At 38.2% G+C, this 18,059-nt stretch overlaps 2 protein-coding genes across 2 annotated transcripts; one reads left to right on the top strand and one right to left on the bottom strand.

Moving 5' to 3' along the window:
* The first annotated feature begins 92 nt into the window (after positions 1–92).
* On the top strand, positions 93–7,725 carry cdc45 (CDC45 cell division cycle 45 homolog (S. cerevisiae)). Its single transcript, XM_056773513.1, has 18 exons — positions 93–268; positions 467–526; positions 1,209–1,301; positions 1,390–1,527; positions 1,602–1,760; positions 1,834–1,892; positions 1,994–2,042; positions 2,152–2,213; positions 2,298–2,348; positions 2,436–2,555; positions 2,796–2,927; positions 4,020–4,118; positions 4,216–4,377; positions 4,564–4,702; positions 4,852–4,935; positions 5,986–6,104; positions 6,376–6,452; positions 7,229–7,725. The coding sequence occupies exons 1-18, from the start codon at positions 218–220 to the stop codon at positions 7,291–7,293; spliced, it is 1,719 nt and encodes a 572-aa protein (XP_056629491.1). The 5' UTR covers positions 93–217; the 3' UTR covers positions 7,294–7,725.
* An 8,127-nt stretch (positions 7,726–15,852) lies between these two features.
* On the bottom strand, positions 15,853–17,598 carry cldn5a (claudin 5a). Its single transcript, XM_056729769.1, has one exon. It carries the CDS (start codon positions 17,226–17,228, stop codon positions 16,581–16,583), a length of 648 nt encoding a protein of 215 aa, XP_056585747.1. The 5' UTR covers positions 17,229–17,598; the 3' UTR covers positions 15,853–16,580.
* Between the last annotated feature and the right edge of the window lie 461 nt (positions 17,599–18,059).

Below are 18,059 nucleotides of genomic sequence, written 5' to 3'. Positions count from 1 at the left end.
GGATCGCCTCTACTCCAATGACATTTGTGAATGTAACCACCTGTCACTGTAACTCGCTTTTCTATTGGTTGTTTGCACAAGGGCGATTTGGCGCCACTGTCAAACACGGAAGTCTCAGTTTAAAACAACAAGCGCAGCATTTGAAACGAGAACAGACGACGTGGTCGTAGCTTTGTAAAGTTTTATATGTAATAAGTTTATAAGCTTGTTTTTTAACATGTTTGTTACGGATATTCGAAAGGAATTTTATGATGTCGTCGTGAATCAGGCGAGTGGATTATGTTTTTGCTCGTGTGTATGGTTGCTGGCAGCCTATTCAAACTTTGTAATATTGATTATTAAAAGGATGTAGATATTAATAAATCGATAATAATGTTTCATAAATATGTATTGGATATGGTTTGTGTATGTATATGTTTTTAACGAGATTATGATTCATTTATTTAATTTCCTTTTTAACATGTAGAGAGTGGCTCTGCTCGTGTCTCCTGATATTGATGCTCTCTGTGCCTGTAAAGTGATCCAGGTTAGTCATGTATCTGTTATTGTGGGTTCTTTTAGTTGTATTAATACGTGTAATATGCTTCTATTTGTATATTTTTGTATACAAATATATATTATAATACAAATATATACAAAGAGTTTGGTTCCGAAATGAGATAACTCCCTTTTAAAAAATCATATTGAAACGAGATTATGCATTCCAATTAATTATTATTAAATATATTTAATCCATAATCACTCAAAAATATAGCTAAACTATACAATAAAACACTATAAAAACATGATAACATAATAAACAGTTATGTGACATCATCCACTATCATAGTAGGAAATCAAATGTTGTATCTTTTTTTGTTCTGTTGTACACAAAGTGTGATATTTTGAAGAATTTAGGAACACAAACAGTTCTGGGGCACCTTTGACTATGATTTAATTTGTCCTACTTTGGCTGTTAATGATGTCACAAAATTGAAAATTGTTAACAATCTTCCAAATATCTTTCTCTGTGTTCATCAGAAAATGATTTATACAGGTATGAAATGACGTGAGGCTGAGTGAATGATGACAGAATTTTCATTTTGGGGTGAACTGTCCCTTTAAGTGTTATTGACCAATAAATAATGCCCACCTACAGCTGATCGTGCGACAGTCCTGCCAGTTTACAGTTTTGTGCTTGTCTTATTTTCTCTGTTTGTTTGGTACAGGCTCTGTTTCATTGTGATCACGTGCAGTACACACTCATCCCAGTCACGGGATGGCAGGATCTTGGCACTGTTTTTATGGAACATAAAGATCAGGTAGTTCAAAGCAGAGTAGTTTATATGCAGATGCCATGAAGGTCATGATTCAATCAGCTTTTATGTGAATTGTTACTTTTTTTCCTAGTATCAGTTTTTTGTTTTGATTAACTGTGGGGCAAATGTGGACCTGCTGGAGACCCTTCAGCCCGAGGAAGACTCCGTTTTCTTCATCTGTGACACGCACAGACCTGTAGATGTGGTCAATGTCTACAATGACTCTCAGGTGCTGACATACATCTGCCTCTTTCTTCACACATGGGTTTTGTTACTGTAATATTACAATATGTCCTTCTACAGATCAAGCTCCTGATAAAACAAGACGATGATCTCGGGGTTCCGTCCTATGATGACATCTTCCGTGACGATGAGGAGAATGAAGACGGTGACGGAGATGATTCTGGAAATGAGAGCGACGGAAGCGCAGAGCCTTCTGGGAAACGGCGGCGATACGATGAGGCGTGTTTATCTCTCACACAAGATGAGTCACTGTTTTTTTTCCTTTTTATAATATTTGTGTTTATCGTTTCAGGGAGCTTTGGAGAGAAGAATCGAGCGGCAGCGTGCCAGACGTGAATGGGAAGCTCGCAGGTTGTTGTTGAAGAGATCTTATAATGCTCATTCTGTAGTTAGACATCCAGTTTTGTTTTTGCGCAGTATTTATATTCTTAAGGGTCTATGTATGTTTGCAGAAGAGAGATTCTGTTTGACTATGAGCAGTATGAGTTTCATGGAACATCCGTGAGTAACCACAGCTGATTTATTTTAGTAAAGCAACCTCTGACTGACACAAAATAATCAAGGAATGTTTTCACGCTATTTATTCCATTTATGTGTTTATTTTTTGCAGGCAGCACTTCTGATGTTTGAACTGGCGTGGGTCATGTCTAAAGACACCAAAGACATGCTGTGGTGAGCCTCATACTTTCTGACCTCTAACAGTTACAGTACTGACCATACGTGATTTAAACCAAACACTGACGCTTTGATTGACAGGTGGACTATTATTGGCCTGACTGATCAGTGGGTTCACGATAAAATACCACAGTAAGAATCTTACAGTATATACGTTTCTCAGACTTTCCAATGACAATAATACGATATGATGTAACGTCGGCTGTATGTGTCCTTCAGTATGAAGTATGTGACAGACATCGCTACCCTTCAGCGTCACGTGTCCCGTCACAATCACAGAAATGAGGATGAGGAGAACTCGCTGTCCATCGACTGCATTAGGATCTCTTTTGAATACGAGTATCCTTAAAGTGTCAGTTGTATGTGTGGCAATCACAATGAAATTGTCACACAATAGTATCTGAAACATCAGTCACTGGCTAGAAAGGTATCGAACTCGATAACCAGCCCTAGTGTAGAATGTAGTTTACTATTCACTTTTGATCATACCATTCTGTGTTTCTTATATTGTATACTGCTGTGTTCGTGCTGTTGTGTAAAAAGTATGTGTGGTGACCCTTGACCCCGTCTGCCCGTCAGTCTGAGGTTGGTGTTGTATCAGCACTGGTCTCTGTTCGAGAGCATTTGTAACTCCTGTTATACCTCCTGCAACTTGAAGCTCTGGTCCATGAACGGCCAGAAGAAACTCCAGGAGTTACTGGCAGATATGGGGTGAGTGAAGCTGCATATAATGTTTGAAAATGTATTAAATGTGATAATTAAACAAGGAGTTTTATAAATTTTGCTAGAGAGAATTTGAGGATTTCTGCAACTGGGGATTGTGTTAAAGAACTGTAATCTTAACTGTGTTCAAATCAATGAACAGTACAAACTCTGATAACAAACTTTCTATAAAATAGCAGCAATAACAATTTGGGTGATTCTTATGATCTTGGCTTCAGGATGTCAAACATAACACCCATATTGACAAAGTTCATTTTTTATTAATTTAAAACAAGTTTAAAAGCATTCATTTCACAACTTTAACACAATTTTGAACCTTTTCCAAAACAATTCTCATTACCATTTAAAACAGTCAATCCCATAGCATTTTTTTTCTAAAAAGTGAAGCCATGATGCCAAAGCAAGTTTTTATTCATCATACATAATGAGACCTCGATGTTATACATTTTAAGAGAAAATTCCATTAAAAGAAACATTTTTTTATGTGAAAGCATTAAAAAGGTTGTATACAAAGCATGACGAGAGAATATTCAACTTGTAACTAGAACAATATCAAGTAATCTTTTAGGCTGTTAGTCATTTGAAAGGTGTTCTTTAAACATAAAATCAAACTTAATGTCAATATGTTTGGGTGTGTTTCAACATTTTTTACAAATGTTACGGAGAATGAGAATTTCAGTCATTGACACTTAATTTTTTCCACTATTTCTTCATTTTTATTGCACATGAATAATCTGTGAGTGATTCTTATTTTTGTCATTGAAGAACATCCAATTGTTTTTTTCAGAATGTTTTAATTTTCCTCATTATTATATTATAACATATAATCCACATCTAAATTGAAAACATTTCTATGTTAAAATTTAGCTTTGAGCAAGGTAGAGACCACAGTTACATTCAGATTTTTTTGTGTAACCGAAGTATATGTTTACTGCCATGGTGTTTAAGTGGTTTCATTAGAATGACCCATCCATTTGTGTGTATGTTCAGTTTCACCATGGCTGTTTTACAGTGTGTCTCTCATCCGATCGGATTCTAATCTTGTATGATCAGATTTCTAAAGGAATGTTTCTCCTCCAGTCTTCCACTCAAACAGGTGCGTCAGAAATTTAACTCTATGGACATGACCATCAAAGAAAACCTGCGTGACGTCATTGAGGAATCCGCCAATAAATTTGGGTGAGAGTCATGAGTTTCCGTCATGTGGTAGTTTAGTTGGTCAAAAATAAACATGCATGAGTGATATCAACAAATGTGTGTAATTTTTTGTCCTCAGTATGAAAGACATTCGCCTCCAGACGTTTGGCGTACACTTTGGCTTCAAGAATCGCTTCCTAGCCGGCGATGTGGTTCACGCTGCTGCCGCCCTGCTGGAGAACGTGGAGAAGGACGAAACTGGGACGGACAACTTCATAAAAGCTCTGGACTGTCTGTCCAGGTATGAACGTACATTGGTCTGAAAGATTTAATAGTGATCTGATTCTCTTTGAACAAGAAAGAACTGGAAAATCTCAAAGTCAGTGGTCATCAAGTGTGTAAAGAATCGACAGAGACAGAATTTAAGGTTTAACTCCCCAGCATTTTAAAGTTAAGACTGCAGTTTGGGTTATTTTTTGTTCTGTAGGAGTAATCTGGAGCGGCTCCATCTAGGCATCGATCTGGCCAAGAAGAAATTAAAGGCAATACAGCAGACGGTGGCGAGCTGTATCTGCACAAACCTCATACTGTCACAAGGACCTTTCCTCTACTGCCACCTGATGGAGGTCTGAATCAAACGTCCGCACAAGTCCTCATCATAAAATAACATTGACTACACAAAGACGCTTTGACTGTCAATTTGACTGCATTGGTTGTGTAAAACCAAACACAATTAGTCATTTTCAAGGATGTGTTTTGTTTTTTCTGTCTGCAGGGAACGCCGGACGTGAAGCTGTTTTCTAAACCTCTGGCTTTAACTCTGCTCTGCAAATATCTCCTCAAAGCTTTTGTCTGCTCTGTAAGTTCATATGATGAAAACATGTTTATCCGAGTCAACTTTGGCACTCTTAGGCCAACATGTGTCCATAGATGAGTCCTATAGAGCATCAAACTTTCTCAAAAATCAAGTCCCACCTTTAATCAAATTAGTTGTTCCAAGTACCACCTGATGAGTGCCATAGAAAACACATGAATAAACACTCAAATTAATAGTAGAGCTGTGAATCTTCACTTGCCTTATGATTCGATATGATGATATCTTTATTTCAGACTCAAAAAGGTCATTTTAGAATAAAAGAAAGAAAAAGAAGAACAGCATACATCATGAATAACAACGAATAATAACATCTAATATCCATATAAGCATATAAACTTCATCCTCCAATTCTAATGTGTTATTAATAATGCAAACACGTCTTAATTTACAAGCTGTTTTCAAACATACAGAGAACATACATTTTCCCTTATTCAAGTTAGTCAGCAGTAATCGTGGACGCAAAACACTTTTCTCTAGTGCACTATAAACACGGCTCTGTAAATTACTCTTATGGGGGATTTATTAGCTTTGTGGGTACTTGCAGAAAAACGACAAACCTTTATTAATGAAACACAGAAGATAAGAATAAAAACATGCATAGATATGCAGAGAACAGCTGTATATAACAAACAAATATCTAAAGATTTTAAGTCTGTCTGCTTTCATGTTCATTGATTTAACCTCGAGTAGATGCAGACGCGTGAAGAATTGGCGCCTTACAGCAATAACAGCAACTTTACAGCTGTTCAAGAGCAGAAATACATCAACTTAATTTACACGCAGCTCGTCGGAAGAGAGAACATGGGGAGACGTACAAGCATCTCTACCTGATTCATACAATTATATTAAAATTGCACATAGGCTGAGATGTTTTCCGTATTTATCGGATTTGACGCTGCATTTAAAACACGACATGAATGTATAGTTTTAATTTCCTGTCGTCTCATGTACCACTAGGGGTCTCTCCATGTACCACAGTTTGACAACCACTGCTACAGAGGTCAGCGCTCATTGTGTTTCTGTTTTTTGTAGACGAGGAATAAGCGCTGTAAGATCCTGCCGTTGATAATGGCTTCTCCTCTGGATGTGGAGAAGGGAACACTGATTGTCCTGGGAATCCCACCGGAGTCGGACACTTCTGATAAGAAAAAGTGAGGGTTTTCACAGGGATGCTACTCAACTCAATTTAAGATTGTTCATATATCGCTTTTTACAAATTCCATTGTTACAAAGCAACTGTACATGAGACATATTGACTCTAAGCAAAACAATTAAAGTTATGCCTGTAAAAACAAGAAAAGGGTGAAAACACAGAAGACTGACGTACCCACATACAAACTCTCCTCACACACAATATGCACACGTACTAACACACATAGACACACAAACGGTCTGAGTTTATGCAAATGTTTTTGTCTTTAGTTTCTTCGGCAGGGCTTTTGAGAAGGCGGCCGAGAGCACCAGCTCCAGAACTATACATGATCATTTTGACACATCCAGTAAGTCACCACACACACACACACACACACACACGTTTGATGATCTCACACACACACGGTTGATGATCTCACACACACCTCTAGAGGGTTGTAAGACATCTTGGATATGCACAATTCAAGATCATAAAGAATAAACATTTCCAAATGAGTGAAAAAAAAATGTATATGATGTGGCCGGTTTCTTTGAGATTTTTGTCATTTCGAGTATATGAAAATCTGCATTTTTCTCCCTCAATTCTTAAGATCACAACAATAATGTGTATGTGTACCTTTTTGATGCCGTTTAGCATATTACACTGCAGGCCAATGGAATGTCATGCCACCTGTCCACACTGTTGTTATCACATTGTTTATCAACTATTATTATTAGCAATATAAAATTGTAGTAAAGTTGTTGAATCAAGGTTTAGTTTTTAGTATGACGGCAGTTGTTCGACATGATCTATTCTGTTGGATCTGGGGCCGTTCTCTCATGATTTCTGTCAGTCTGGTGCCAAATACCTTCAGCTTTGCCAGACCCCCGCACATGTAACAGTATAGACACACACACTATTATAAAGGCGGACACATGTATTCCCAGGATGTACATTTTTATAGGTTAATAGTGAACCTGTGGTGTTGAAATTTTAACGCACATTTACACCAGCATACTTTGCGTTATTCTATAATGAATCTTTCCGTTACATACTCCTGCATTTCAGACCTGATAAAGTGATGGTTGTATACAGCTGGGATCAAATACAAATGTGCAACATTCTTTTTAAATCTCTCTGCAGTTATTGAGCTGAAGATGGAAGACCGGGGGAAATTTTTGGATGCTCTCATCACCCTGCTGTCATAAAGAGCCCGTTGCTTGCTGGGAACGATCGTTAAACCGCCCACAGAAACTGCAGACAGAAGCTGTGTGTGTGTACGTAGGAGTTCTCTTCTACTGATTTGAGAATTCATACACATGCACACACTGCGTTGCTCCACAAATGGAATTTTACACCCCTTGTGTAAACGTGACATTTGACATGTTCTCAGCCAGTTTGGTGCCAAATACCTTCAGAAAAGTTCCTCTTTTATACCCTCTAGACACCTTCTTGAAGACATCAACATCACCTCAGTCCAGCTGGTGTTTTGGTTGGGGGCTTACAGACATTCTGAAACTAAAACTGTTTAAGTAGCTGTACAGGATTTTACTGTGTTGTTGGTCATATAATTTAGATTTGTGTGTGTGTATGTTTGTGTGTTATAAGAATTTAATAAATGCTTTTTATAATTGTTTAAATATTTGTTTTGTTTTTAATGCGAACGCTTCGGAATTTAAAACTTTTGGTGTAATACAGTATTTTCATTTTTGAAGAACGTATGGTATTACTCCCAAGTAAACATTTTCGTGACTTATTTTGAGAGTAACAAGATGTTTAGTGCAAATGTTAAAAAGTAAAAAGCTTTAAACTGATTCTTCAGCTATTGATGTGAGAAGTGGTGATGTGAAAAGGTGACGGGTGGTAAAAGGAGAGGGATTTAAACAAAAAAAAGTTGTGAAAACATTTTTAGAAAAGCGTCCGTAATAAATTATGATAAATTAGTTTGAACGTAATTTCTTGAAACAGTTTTTTTCAGAATTGAATTGTGTAGAAATGTCAGATGTTTTGCAAAAAATCCTGATTTTTTTGCATGCTATGTCTTCATGTGTTCTTTACAGCACTGGAACAGGACTGTAGACGAGATCTCTTCTCTAATGACCGGGTGGATTTGTTTTGTTTGTGTATCATCCAGTAGGTTATTATCGAAGTCTGAGCCCACTGTTTAGCGTTTCCCTCTGTCTCTCACGTCTCCGTAAATGTGCACAGTAACATTTCCTAGCAAAACTGACCCTGTAGAGAACTACATGTGTAGTTATAGTTGTTAGGCCAGAACACTGCTAGGGAAATGCTAAAAGATTTTGTAGGGTTTTACGGGTGAAAATAACAGCCCAAATATTGAAAAACCCAACTTAACAACAGTAGAAATGTTGCCTTGGCCATAAACCAAACCATACTAAAACTAAAATAATCCTAATGGATAAAAGCTCATTTAAAATCTAAATAAATTACTCTTGCCATTGTTTTCTGATCCCAAAGAACTGTGATATTCTAAATCCATCCAAACAGGACTTTTTGTCCACCAGAGAACTCGACCAAGAGCATGAGCAATAGTAAGAGATGATCTGCTTCTGAGAAACACTGTTGATAACACCATTGCTGTTGTTCTTTCCAGTAATCCGCTTTGCTGGTATGTCATGGATTGTTTATGAGCAGTTATGCTCTGGTTAGCTGTTATTCTGGTGGACACATCACTGTAGACAACAACTATGATAGAAAACCACATCTGTCCACACCGCTGCTGTGCTCATCAACAGCAGATCGTCTTGTTCTTTATTTTCAGCCATGTAGCTTTGCACTTGTTTTCTTTGCACTTCAGTGGTTTGATCCCATGAGGATTAGCTGCTCTGCAGAACCACGAACAATAGAAGCATCTCCGTGTGGCCGTATCACACTGAGAGAGAGAGAGAGAGAGAGAGAGAGGGTAAGACTGAAAGAGAGAGAGAGGGGGTAAGACTGAAAGAGAGAGAGAGAGAGAGAGAGAGAGAGAGAGAGAGAGGGTAAGACTGAAAGAGAGAGAGAGAGAGAGGGTGAGACAGAAAGAGAGAGAGAGAGAGAGAGAGAGAGGGTAAGACTGAAAGAGAGAGAGAGAGAGAAGAGAGAGAGAAATATGTAAAAGTGTGAGAACGCTTTAGATAGTCACGTTTTCTTGAAATCTGTTCTGCTCATTTTTGCATTTTATCTGCTTGTCTTCAAGTTTATAAAAAAAGGAGAACAATATTTTGAGATATATGATATGCCAAGATTTTATCAGATCTTCTTTTATTCTTTTGTCTTCAACGTGTTCTCTTGTCTCGCTGCTAATTTTCTTCCTAATTTTCAAAAAAGTGTCATTCTTGAGTAGATTGAAACACAAGTGTATGAGTGACCACGCATGTAAACCTTCCGGAAAAGACGGTCACACATCCGTGCCGGTCAGCCAATTAAAAACTCTGTCCAACTGAGAACACCATTTCAGCAGACGTGTGTGAGGTCTTGGATCCATGCTCCGTTAAATTAGAAGAATGTTGTTTCTTTTGTCGTAACGAAAGCTGAAAATCTTGAGAAATCTTTCAGAAAAAGTACAGGAGGGAGGAAAACAGAACAGCATGGCCTTGACTGTTCCTTAAGCTTCTGTCCCAGCAGGAGGTTAAATCCACGTCCACTCTCATTTACTTTTAACCTGCAGACATTCCATTTTTCATTAAGAACGTTCCAGAATCAGACATTCCTGAACCTGTGGGGATCGGCCAGCGCCGACAATCAAAGTCCATATAAGAAAGAGCATCACAAGTTTGAGATCTCAGGATGACTCATAAAAATACCAAAACAATGAGATGAAATTAAAGAACAAAAAAGGACAAAAGACTCCAGTAATTTTCAGGGGATATTTCAACCAACTAAAACTGTACTCTTGATCTCTTAAATAAAGGATAAATTAAAGTTTTCTTGAAAACCAGATGATGAGTCACGCTATCCTAATGCATTTTAACTGCGTGTTATCAATCGTATGATGTTGAGATTCATCAGTTTACATTGAGGACTATCAAGAGACTCACACACAACTGTGACAAGAAACATTCAGTGATGCTCGTGAAGTCAACAACATTCATTTCTTCATTCAAACCTCTGAAAATGTTTTTTGGTGTATATTGTTGTTTTGTTTTTATATTTATTTTTTAATTTAGTAATTTACAGATACAAATACATACGTTTCTCAGGAAGTGAGAAACCTAAGACCATTTTCAGAGGTTTACACCCACCTGACATTAAATGAATGGTGTTGCCTCATGAGCGTCACTGAATGTTTCCATCTATTGTAATAGTTGTGTAATAGAGTCTCTTGATCGTCCTCAATGGAAACAGATGAATCTCAACATCACAGTTCCTGCTGGACATGAGTCAAGTATACAGAAATGCTGAAAAAGCAAAGATTCTGGAGAACCTGGAGGATTTTTCTGAAGATCAGTGGAAAGTTTAATTACGCACGACAAACAAGAAACCCTTAAACAACTGCGATAAAACATCAAAACTCTCATTGACATTTACATTTAGTCATTTAGCAGACGCTTTTATCCAAAGCGACGTACAAAGAGTTTAGGGAGCAATAAGTGATATGTCATGCAGGAGCAATAATACATAAGGTTTCAACAAAAGCTAGACCACTACCTGTTGAGAGAAAGAGAGAAGGTTAGTGTTTTTTTATTTGTCAGTCAAGTATTCACAGAAGAGATGGGTTTTAAGTAGTTTTTTGAATGTTGTGAGAGCTGTGGTTGACCGACCGTTGACTGATCTGGTAACATCATGATTAATAATCAGGAAGATGTAATCCTTTGACCTGAACTGTTTTTAGAAAGTCTGTTATTATTATAAATGCTGCGTGCTTTTAACATCCTGTCCTTTGTAACTGCAGTTTCGGCATTACGCCACAGTAGGGGCGCTGTTTCGTTATCAGCACACTGAGGCGCTCAAAAGAGTTGCAGAACAAGAGCTGGCCGTGTTTCGCGGGGCTTTTAGTTTCGCATTCAAGAACGTTTCGTGAAATTTCTTAACTGAACATGAATGCCATCGTTGTAATTTATTTACCTGTACAGTTTGATCCTTGAATCATCGTATATTATACACAGCGAGTTTGCCAGTAACATTGGGTTCAGATCGACTCGTACACGAATGACTCATTTGAATCTATTGAACTTTTCAGTTACTATAGAGATCATTGAATCATTTAAAGTGAACCACAGAGAATGCAAGATGTGAATGGGCATTGCTCATTTAGTAAGACTGGTTCATTCAGTTGGCTTTTATGGGCTGAAAAGTAAAAAAATCTGTTTGGTTGAGTAAAAGCAAAGTTACGTATAACTTAATAATTGTAATTTTCATCTAATTTTATTAGAAGTTTAAATGTCAAAGTCTCTTTGGTTAATCCACTTAAAGGTACAAAAGGCCTACGTGTGTGTCTACAAGATCAGTACGGCACCACCATCGCCTCGCTTTGAGCCAGAAAAAACCCTACATTTCTTTCTTAAAAGAACTAGTTCAGGGCAGGACTAAATTAATAACGTTCATTTTCCCTTTTATTTTTCCCAAATTTTCATTCTTTTCTAGATTCTGCAAAGGGGAATTTAAACTCTTGACTTTAATTGTAAATGAGCCGTAGGAGAGAACTTCATTCAACTATGCCTCCGCGTCCGTCCACTCCTTCCAATGTTCTTCTCCTTGCAAGGTTTGCAATGACTCGAGTCACGTTTTGGTATTTTCATGCGTCATCTTTCCTTGATTACGATGACACTCCCATTTTTATTGCATTATAACACACACAAACACACACACACACACAGAGTCCCTGCCCCTCCTCATTAGCATCCTTCCTGTTTCCTGTTCTGCTGACCCCTAAACAGGAAGTTTGATCGTTGTGTTGATCTATAACAGTTCTGCATCGTAATCAACCTCACATAAACACATCCCAACACAACAGATTCTTGTTCGTGTTTGTTAATTCACATCACAGTGGGCAATGAGCAGAGCTATCCCCAAATCTGGAAACATGCGTGAAGAAATGCATTGAGATCAGTAGCCTAAAAAGCAGTAAAATAATCTAAGTTCGTCCCGTGCTTGATGCAAATGAGGTGAAACACATGTAGTGTGTCACGGGATACTGGAAACCCTTGCAATTTTATCCTCATAGTTTCCCGTCAGATCGTTTGATTGACAGCGGGAGTGTGGATGGTGACTTATCTGTCTTCAATGGTGTGAATCAGGGTGAGAGGTTGCTCACAGCGGACCGTCGCTGTAGCGATGGAGTGGGTGATGATATCACAACTGGTCATTAATGAGAAGCGGGAAATGACTTCCGACCTTTGGAGAGCAGATGTCAGCACCGTTGTCACGGGAACCTCGTTGTTGGGTCACAGTATGTGTGACGGAAAGTGATTGGGTGAACTTGCATATAGAATTTTGTGAATTAACTGAAGAAAAGCAGAAGCGCTCAGATGTTGCTCTTTCATAGCTCACAGATAAAGTTAAAAGCTTTCTCAGATGTTTCTACAAGAATTACACAAGACATCACCTGAGGTCATCGTTGACATACAGTAAGCAAGATGTGCAATGAATGTGTATCATACCTCGGATCATTTGATCTTCGATTGATATATTAAAATCTTGGACTTTTGATTGAGCGTCATATATTGTCGTATATAAACACAGTTTAAGAGATCTCTCCTGATCACAACACAAAATCAAAAATGGTCTCCAATGGCTCTCCATTAAATCTCTTTAATAAAAACAAATGGGATTTAGATTGAGATTTTTTTGGTGTAATATGATCACATTAAATAAATCAATGTTAAAATACTTGATCCCAGTGTAGAGTAAAACAGATCAAGACCGTCAGTCAAATATCACTAAATTATTTGAGGTTGATTCCCAGGAAAAGTGTAAACACAGTAAAATTGTTGTGGTGTCCATGACGTGAACACGGTGGTGAACGCTGGCACGTTTCCCGTGTTGTGAAAAATCAGGTCCCCCCAATCAAAGTCTGTGTAGGACCCCAAGACAAAGACATAACTTGTATTGAGCAAACTATTCAGTGCCTGATTAAAAACCCATCATGAGATGTCAAAGTTACTGCCCTGAATTTACTGTGAAATTGCTTAAATATTTATTTCATATTTTAATTTACTTGATAATATATACATTCTTGTTATTATAATTGATTGAATATTAATTCTTGCTGAACTGTTGTCTAAACTGATCCAAATGAGCTGTGTACATTTTCTATCTGTCACTTTTGGAGGTTTTATTAAGTGCTTAAATTGGTGATAATGTTCTAAAATTTATCCGCAATGGAGATTCATTACATTTGTCTGGTTTTGTGTTCTGCCAAAAAAAACTTTGACAAAACAAAAACACGAGTCAGTTAGTGAGTAAATAATGAATTTTGGGGAATTCTATGAATTATAATGTTTCCACATAATTGTCTGGCCTGACGTTTCATTTGTTTGTATTTGTTTGTTTGTGAGCGCAGTGACTCTTTTCTCACATTCTTCTCCCTCATTTCCCCCGTTTTCTCCCCCATCCCTGTCTTGGAATGTCTGCCGACGGGTCGTTCATTGTATTCATCCATATGGCCACATTATGGGGTCTTGTCACCAGGCAACAGCAGGTTCTTTTGCGGTTGCCATGACGAAGATTCTTTAATGACGTTGTGGCTGCCCCCATGCTCCTCTCTTCATTATGGATGGAAGATCCTTTTAAAAGCCTGGGCACCTCCCCCAAACACCCTCCTCAACACCCCACCCAAAACACACTCGTTACAGCCTCGTAACCCTCTCTGCCTCCGGAGGGTGACTGGAACTAACAATCCCACAATGGCATGTGAAAGCGCTGCTGCAGATATTCATACAGAGTCTATTGTGTTTGACAATCACAAGAGAGTTTGGGGGGGGCACAGTTCTGTTAACAAACTTATAAAGTAATTTACCAAAAACTACTGTCTTCTACACTAATGCTCGATGAATGCTGAAACATTTAAAGTAATTTGTTTTATTTTGTCAGATTTTTTACTTAATATTCCTGAATACGTTTTTTTTGTGACTTGTAACATCTAACATTTTCAGTTCCTTCAGTTGGCGTTTGTGAAATTTACAAAAGTTTAACCAAGACAATTGAAAAAAGTAGATCCAACAAGTTTAAACAGAGGAGAGAAAATCTGTGTGATTCACAGTTATATCCGCAAATGAAAGTAGATTGACTTCCCATGACTTTCTTTCCTGCACAACAAAAGAAATTTGAATAATCTATTGATTAAAATAAAATCTTAATAACCCAAGCTCCTAAAACAAATCGATCAAAACATACACTGCCAATTTAAGTAGGTACTTTGGTTACATCGCACAACTCTTAACAACATCTGAATTCAACGCACTTGTTCTGAATGTTCTTGTGTGTGACCGCTTCATGTAAACTTGACAAGTAAAACCAGGTCATGGACTTTTATGTGTGACTGATGTGTTTTTGCTGCTTTGTGTGGCCATATGACCAGTTAAGCCTTAAGCATGAAGGGTCTCACAGACCACACTTCACTTCTGACTGTGTGCACTTTCATTTATTAACATCTCAGTTCTCATGTACTGCAGCAGATGTTCGTTCACAATTTGCAATATCATTCACTGTTACAAATCCAATTTGCAAAATGTTCTCCCTACAAAGATAAATAAGTAACTTGAACATAACATTTTTAGTTAAAGGAATCAAATTATTGTTTTGCAAACTAAACAAAATAGCCTAATCATGTTTCTAATAAAGATTATTTGGGTTCTCAAGTTTTTGGCCAAAATGCGGCAGAAAGTTACAAAACAGTGTATTCTGAACAAACAATATTGGACGAGTTTGAAAGTTCCCAAGATGCATTGCAGCACATTCAATTCTGTGTTTCTTATTTGTTTTTCTTTTAAAGATTAATGTTTAAGTTCTTATTGGCGTAATTTATGCTTTAATATTTTTGTATGTTCGTTGTGTTTAGAGTTTTTTAATGAATGATGGTTTTTGATTGTTACCACGGTTTAGGTTTGTGTGTTCAATGTTGAGTTGTAAGTGCATCTCTATTTACATTCAACATTGTTCCTGAGGAAAATTTAGCTGTTGTTAAAACTAATGATTTAAACATAATGTATTAAGTTAGTTGAACTTCAGTCTCTGTTTGATGAGTTAACTCAAAATCGTGTTTGTAATAGGTGCTTTAATATTTTTTTGTGTTGTATTGAATTTGCAACATGTGTGTAAGATTCATAATTAAGGGGCGTTTTCCTGGACAGGGATTAGCCGAAACCCGGACTAGGTTTTAGCTAAAGTAGGATATTTAGGCGTTTTTAAAAACCTACTTTACAAACAAACATTACTGTGTGCATCTTGAGAGAAAAACAATCGCACTGATATATTTTAAGAAGCAACTAATTTTTCATGTAGTCTGGGACTAGGATTAAGCCCTGTCCGGAAAACCGCCCCTAAATGTTTTAATGTTTAATATAAGACTATATTTACCAGCTCATCTGGTAAAAATGATTAGAATGTTAACAAACTGTTTTTATTTAAGGGTTTATCAAATTAAATTGTAATTAATTATAACCTGTGTAAATGTAAAGATAATTTTTGTATCTACAGAGAGGAAGAAAGATCTATACCACAAGAGGCGGAATTTAGGTTAGGATGTGGTTTTAGCCAAGAACTTTGTGAAAGAAAAGCTTTATTTTGCACTTAAATGTGCTGAGGTGTCATAAACGAAAATACAAACGTTCACATTTGTGTCAAAACTGTAAATGTTTATTGCAAACAACATTCATTAAGGAGTTCAAAAACAATTACAAAAATTACAAAAAATAAACGTTTCAGTCGAGCTTGATAAACACATCCTAGAGGTTTGAGGAAAATACCCATCCATACACTTTTCATACTGCAAGGCATAACTGGCAGGATAATCCCAAAACCAAACAAACATTTTTCATATTTGACATTGCATGACCCTGCTCTTATATCTCATGACTCTTGGAGCATCGGTGTGGACGGTTGTGTTGAAAAAAAACGACAAAGCAGGATTTGCAGTCTTTCCAGCTGTTTTCTTCCCTCTGGTCATTCAAGCGTTGAGTCTTTGTAAATGTGCAGAAGCAGAAGTTCCTATACACGCTACATCACCTCTCCAGGACAATCGGTAAACACATTTCATCCTATAGCTGTACTATCTTAAGGGTCTTTTACAAACTTTTTCAAACTTTTCGAGGTACCTAAAATCGATGTTTTGTCAGATGACTTACTTTTTATTCTTTTGAGACGCCACATTAAATAGAACAGATGGTTCAGCCAATCAGTAGTCTAACATGTAAGTTTGAAAACTTAAGGAATTTGAAGGAGAAAAACAAACATATCTGCACGTGTACATCACGTCGGGTTTTAAAAACAGCATGGGTTTTGTTGTCTATTTCATATTTGGTCTTTTATCAGCCTAGAGCGCATAGTCCCGCACAACTCAAACATAGTTCCTCTTGTCATAGTCCCCGTTAGGCGTTGCTCTTTTGTTGGGCGCATATGTCACCGAGTACCCGGAGTTTCCCGAAGCCGGGCACGAGCAGCAGAGCACGCTGCCTCCGATCAGCAGCATCGCGGTGGCCGCCCAGCCGATGTAGAGCGCCGCGCCGATCTCCCGTTTCTGGGAGCCCGGCACCTGCGGATTGTAGAAGTCGGAGATGATGTTGTTGGCCATCCAGCACAGGGGCACCAGCATGAAGATGGCACTGATGATGTAGATCACCCCTCCGACGTTCACGACGCGCGCCTTCACGCTATCCGTCTTGATGCAGTTGGTGCATTGCGCGCCGGCGATCACCGCCATCAGCCCGATTACGCACATGACGGACGAGATGACCGTGAGCGCGCGGGCCGCCTGGAGGTCGTGGTTGAGAGCGAGCATCGAGTCGTGCATCTTGCACTGCATCTGGCCGGTGCTCTGCACGGCGCACGACATCCACAGGCCGTCCCAGATGGTCTGGGCCACCACGATGTTGGCCTCGATGAAGGCGGTCACCTTCCAGGTGGGCAGCCCGCAAGCGGTCATTTCCAAAAGCGTGCCGAAAACGCACAGGGTCAGACCGAGGATCTCCAGCGCGGCGGAGGCCATTTCTGTTGCTCGTAACTTGTTTCTTTAATTCCTTATAGTGGGCAGGTATATTGCGCATCCAATTCCTAAAGTTTGGGGAGCTTTGTTTGTTTGCTTTGTTTGTTTCCACTTCAGCTCTCCTTCTCCAAAAGCTTGTGCGCAGTTTTTCTTTCCCTAAATCTGTTAACCGAAGTTTTCCTCTTCCAGTTCTTCTATCCGAGTGTTTCTCTCCAGTACAGAATCAAAAAAAGCGAAGTGTCTTGGTCAGGTGGACAGCATCACTGCGCTCTGTCTCTGCTGCGCTTTGACTAACGGACTTTCTCAGACTGGGAATAAGTGAAGCGAAATAATGGTGGGGGAGAGGAGGGGCGTGTGTGGTGCGAGCGTTCCAAGACTGAAGTGAAACTTTTGTCCAATCGCACCAAAGAGCATCTGTTGCGCGCCAATGAGGATGCAGCGTGCGTGCGCCAGTAGATGTGTGAGCGCGCGCGTGTGTAGACGCGATGGGGGAGCATAGAAACAATAACACACTTTCTGCTTTCAGTTATAATATGTATCAAATAATATTCTTAAATTGCGGGGTTAACAATAATATATATATATATATCAATAATATACCTGATTGATATATATATATATATATATATATATATATATATATATATACTCAATCAGCCTAAAAATAATATAAACAAAATCCGTCTAATTTATCTTTAATAGTCTAATTTAAAGGCAGTCGGGGTTGTATAAATTCTTTCTAAAAAAAATCTAGTAACGCTTCACCTGTTTTCAAACACACACAGTTAAAAGCACTTTTACCAAAACGTATAAGATCGTCCGGAAACTGTGCGC

Source organism: Triplophysa dalaica, chromosome 18 (assembly GCF_015846415.1).
Source record: "Triplophysa dalaica isolate WHDGS20190420 chromosome 18, ASM1584641v1, whole genome shotgun sequence".
NCBI lineage: Eukaryota > Metazoa > Chordata > Actinopteri > Cypriniformes > Nemacheilidae > Triplophysa > Triplophysa dalaica.
Note: the sequence above shows the minus strand (reverse complement) of the source record. Positions and strands in the feature narration are given on the sequence as shown.

What these genes read in the sequence shown, in the direction of transcription:
- cldn5a (XM_056729769.1), bottom strand. Translation starts at nt 17,228, where the DNA reads ATGGCCTCCGCCGCGCTGGAGATCCTCGGTCTGACCCTGTGCGTTTTC.
- cdc45 (XM_056773513.1), top strand. Translation starts at nt 218, where the DNA reads ATGTTTGTTACGGATATTCGAAAGGAATTTTATGATGTCGTCGTGAAT. An exon ending in GACACCAAAGACATGCTGTG is followed by an intron (nt 2,214 to 2,297) that starts GTGAGCCTCATA and finishes TTTGATTGACAG; the next exon opens with GTGGACTATTATTGGCCTGA. An exon ending in AGGATCTCTTTTGAATACGA is followed by an intron (nt 2,556 to 2,795) that starts GTATCCTTAAAG and finishes TCTGCCCGTCAG; the next exon opens with TCTGAGGTTGGTGTTGTATC.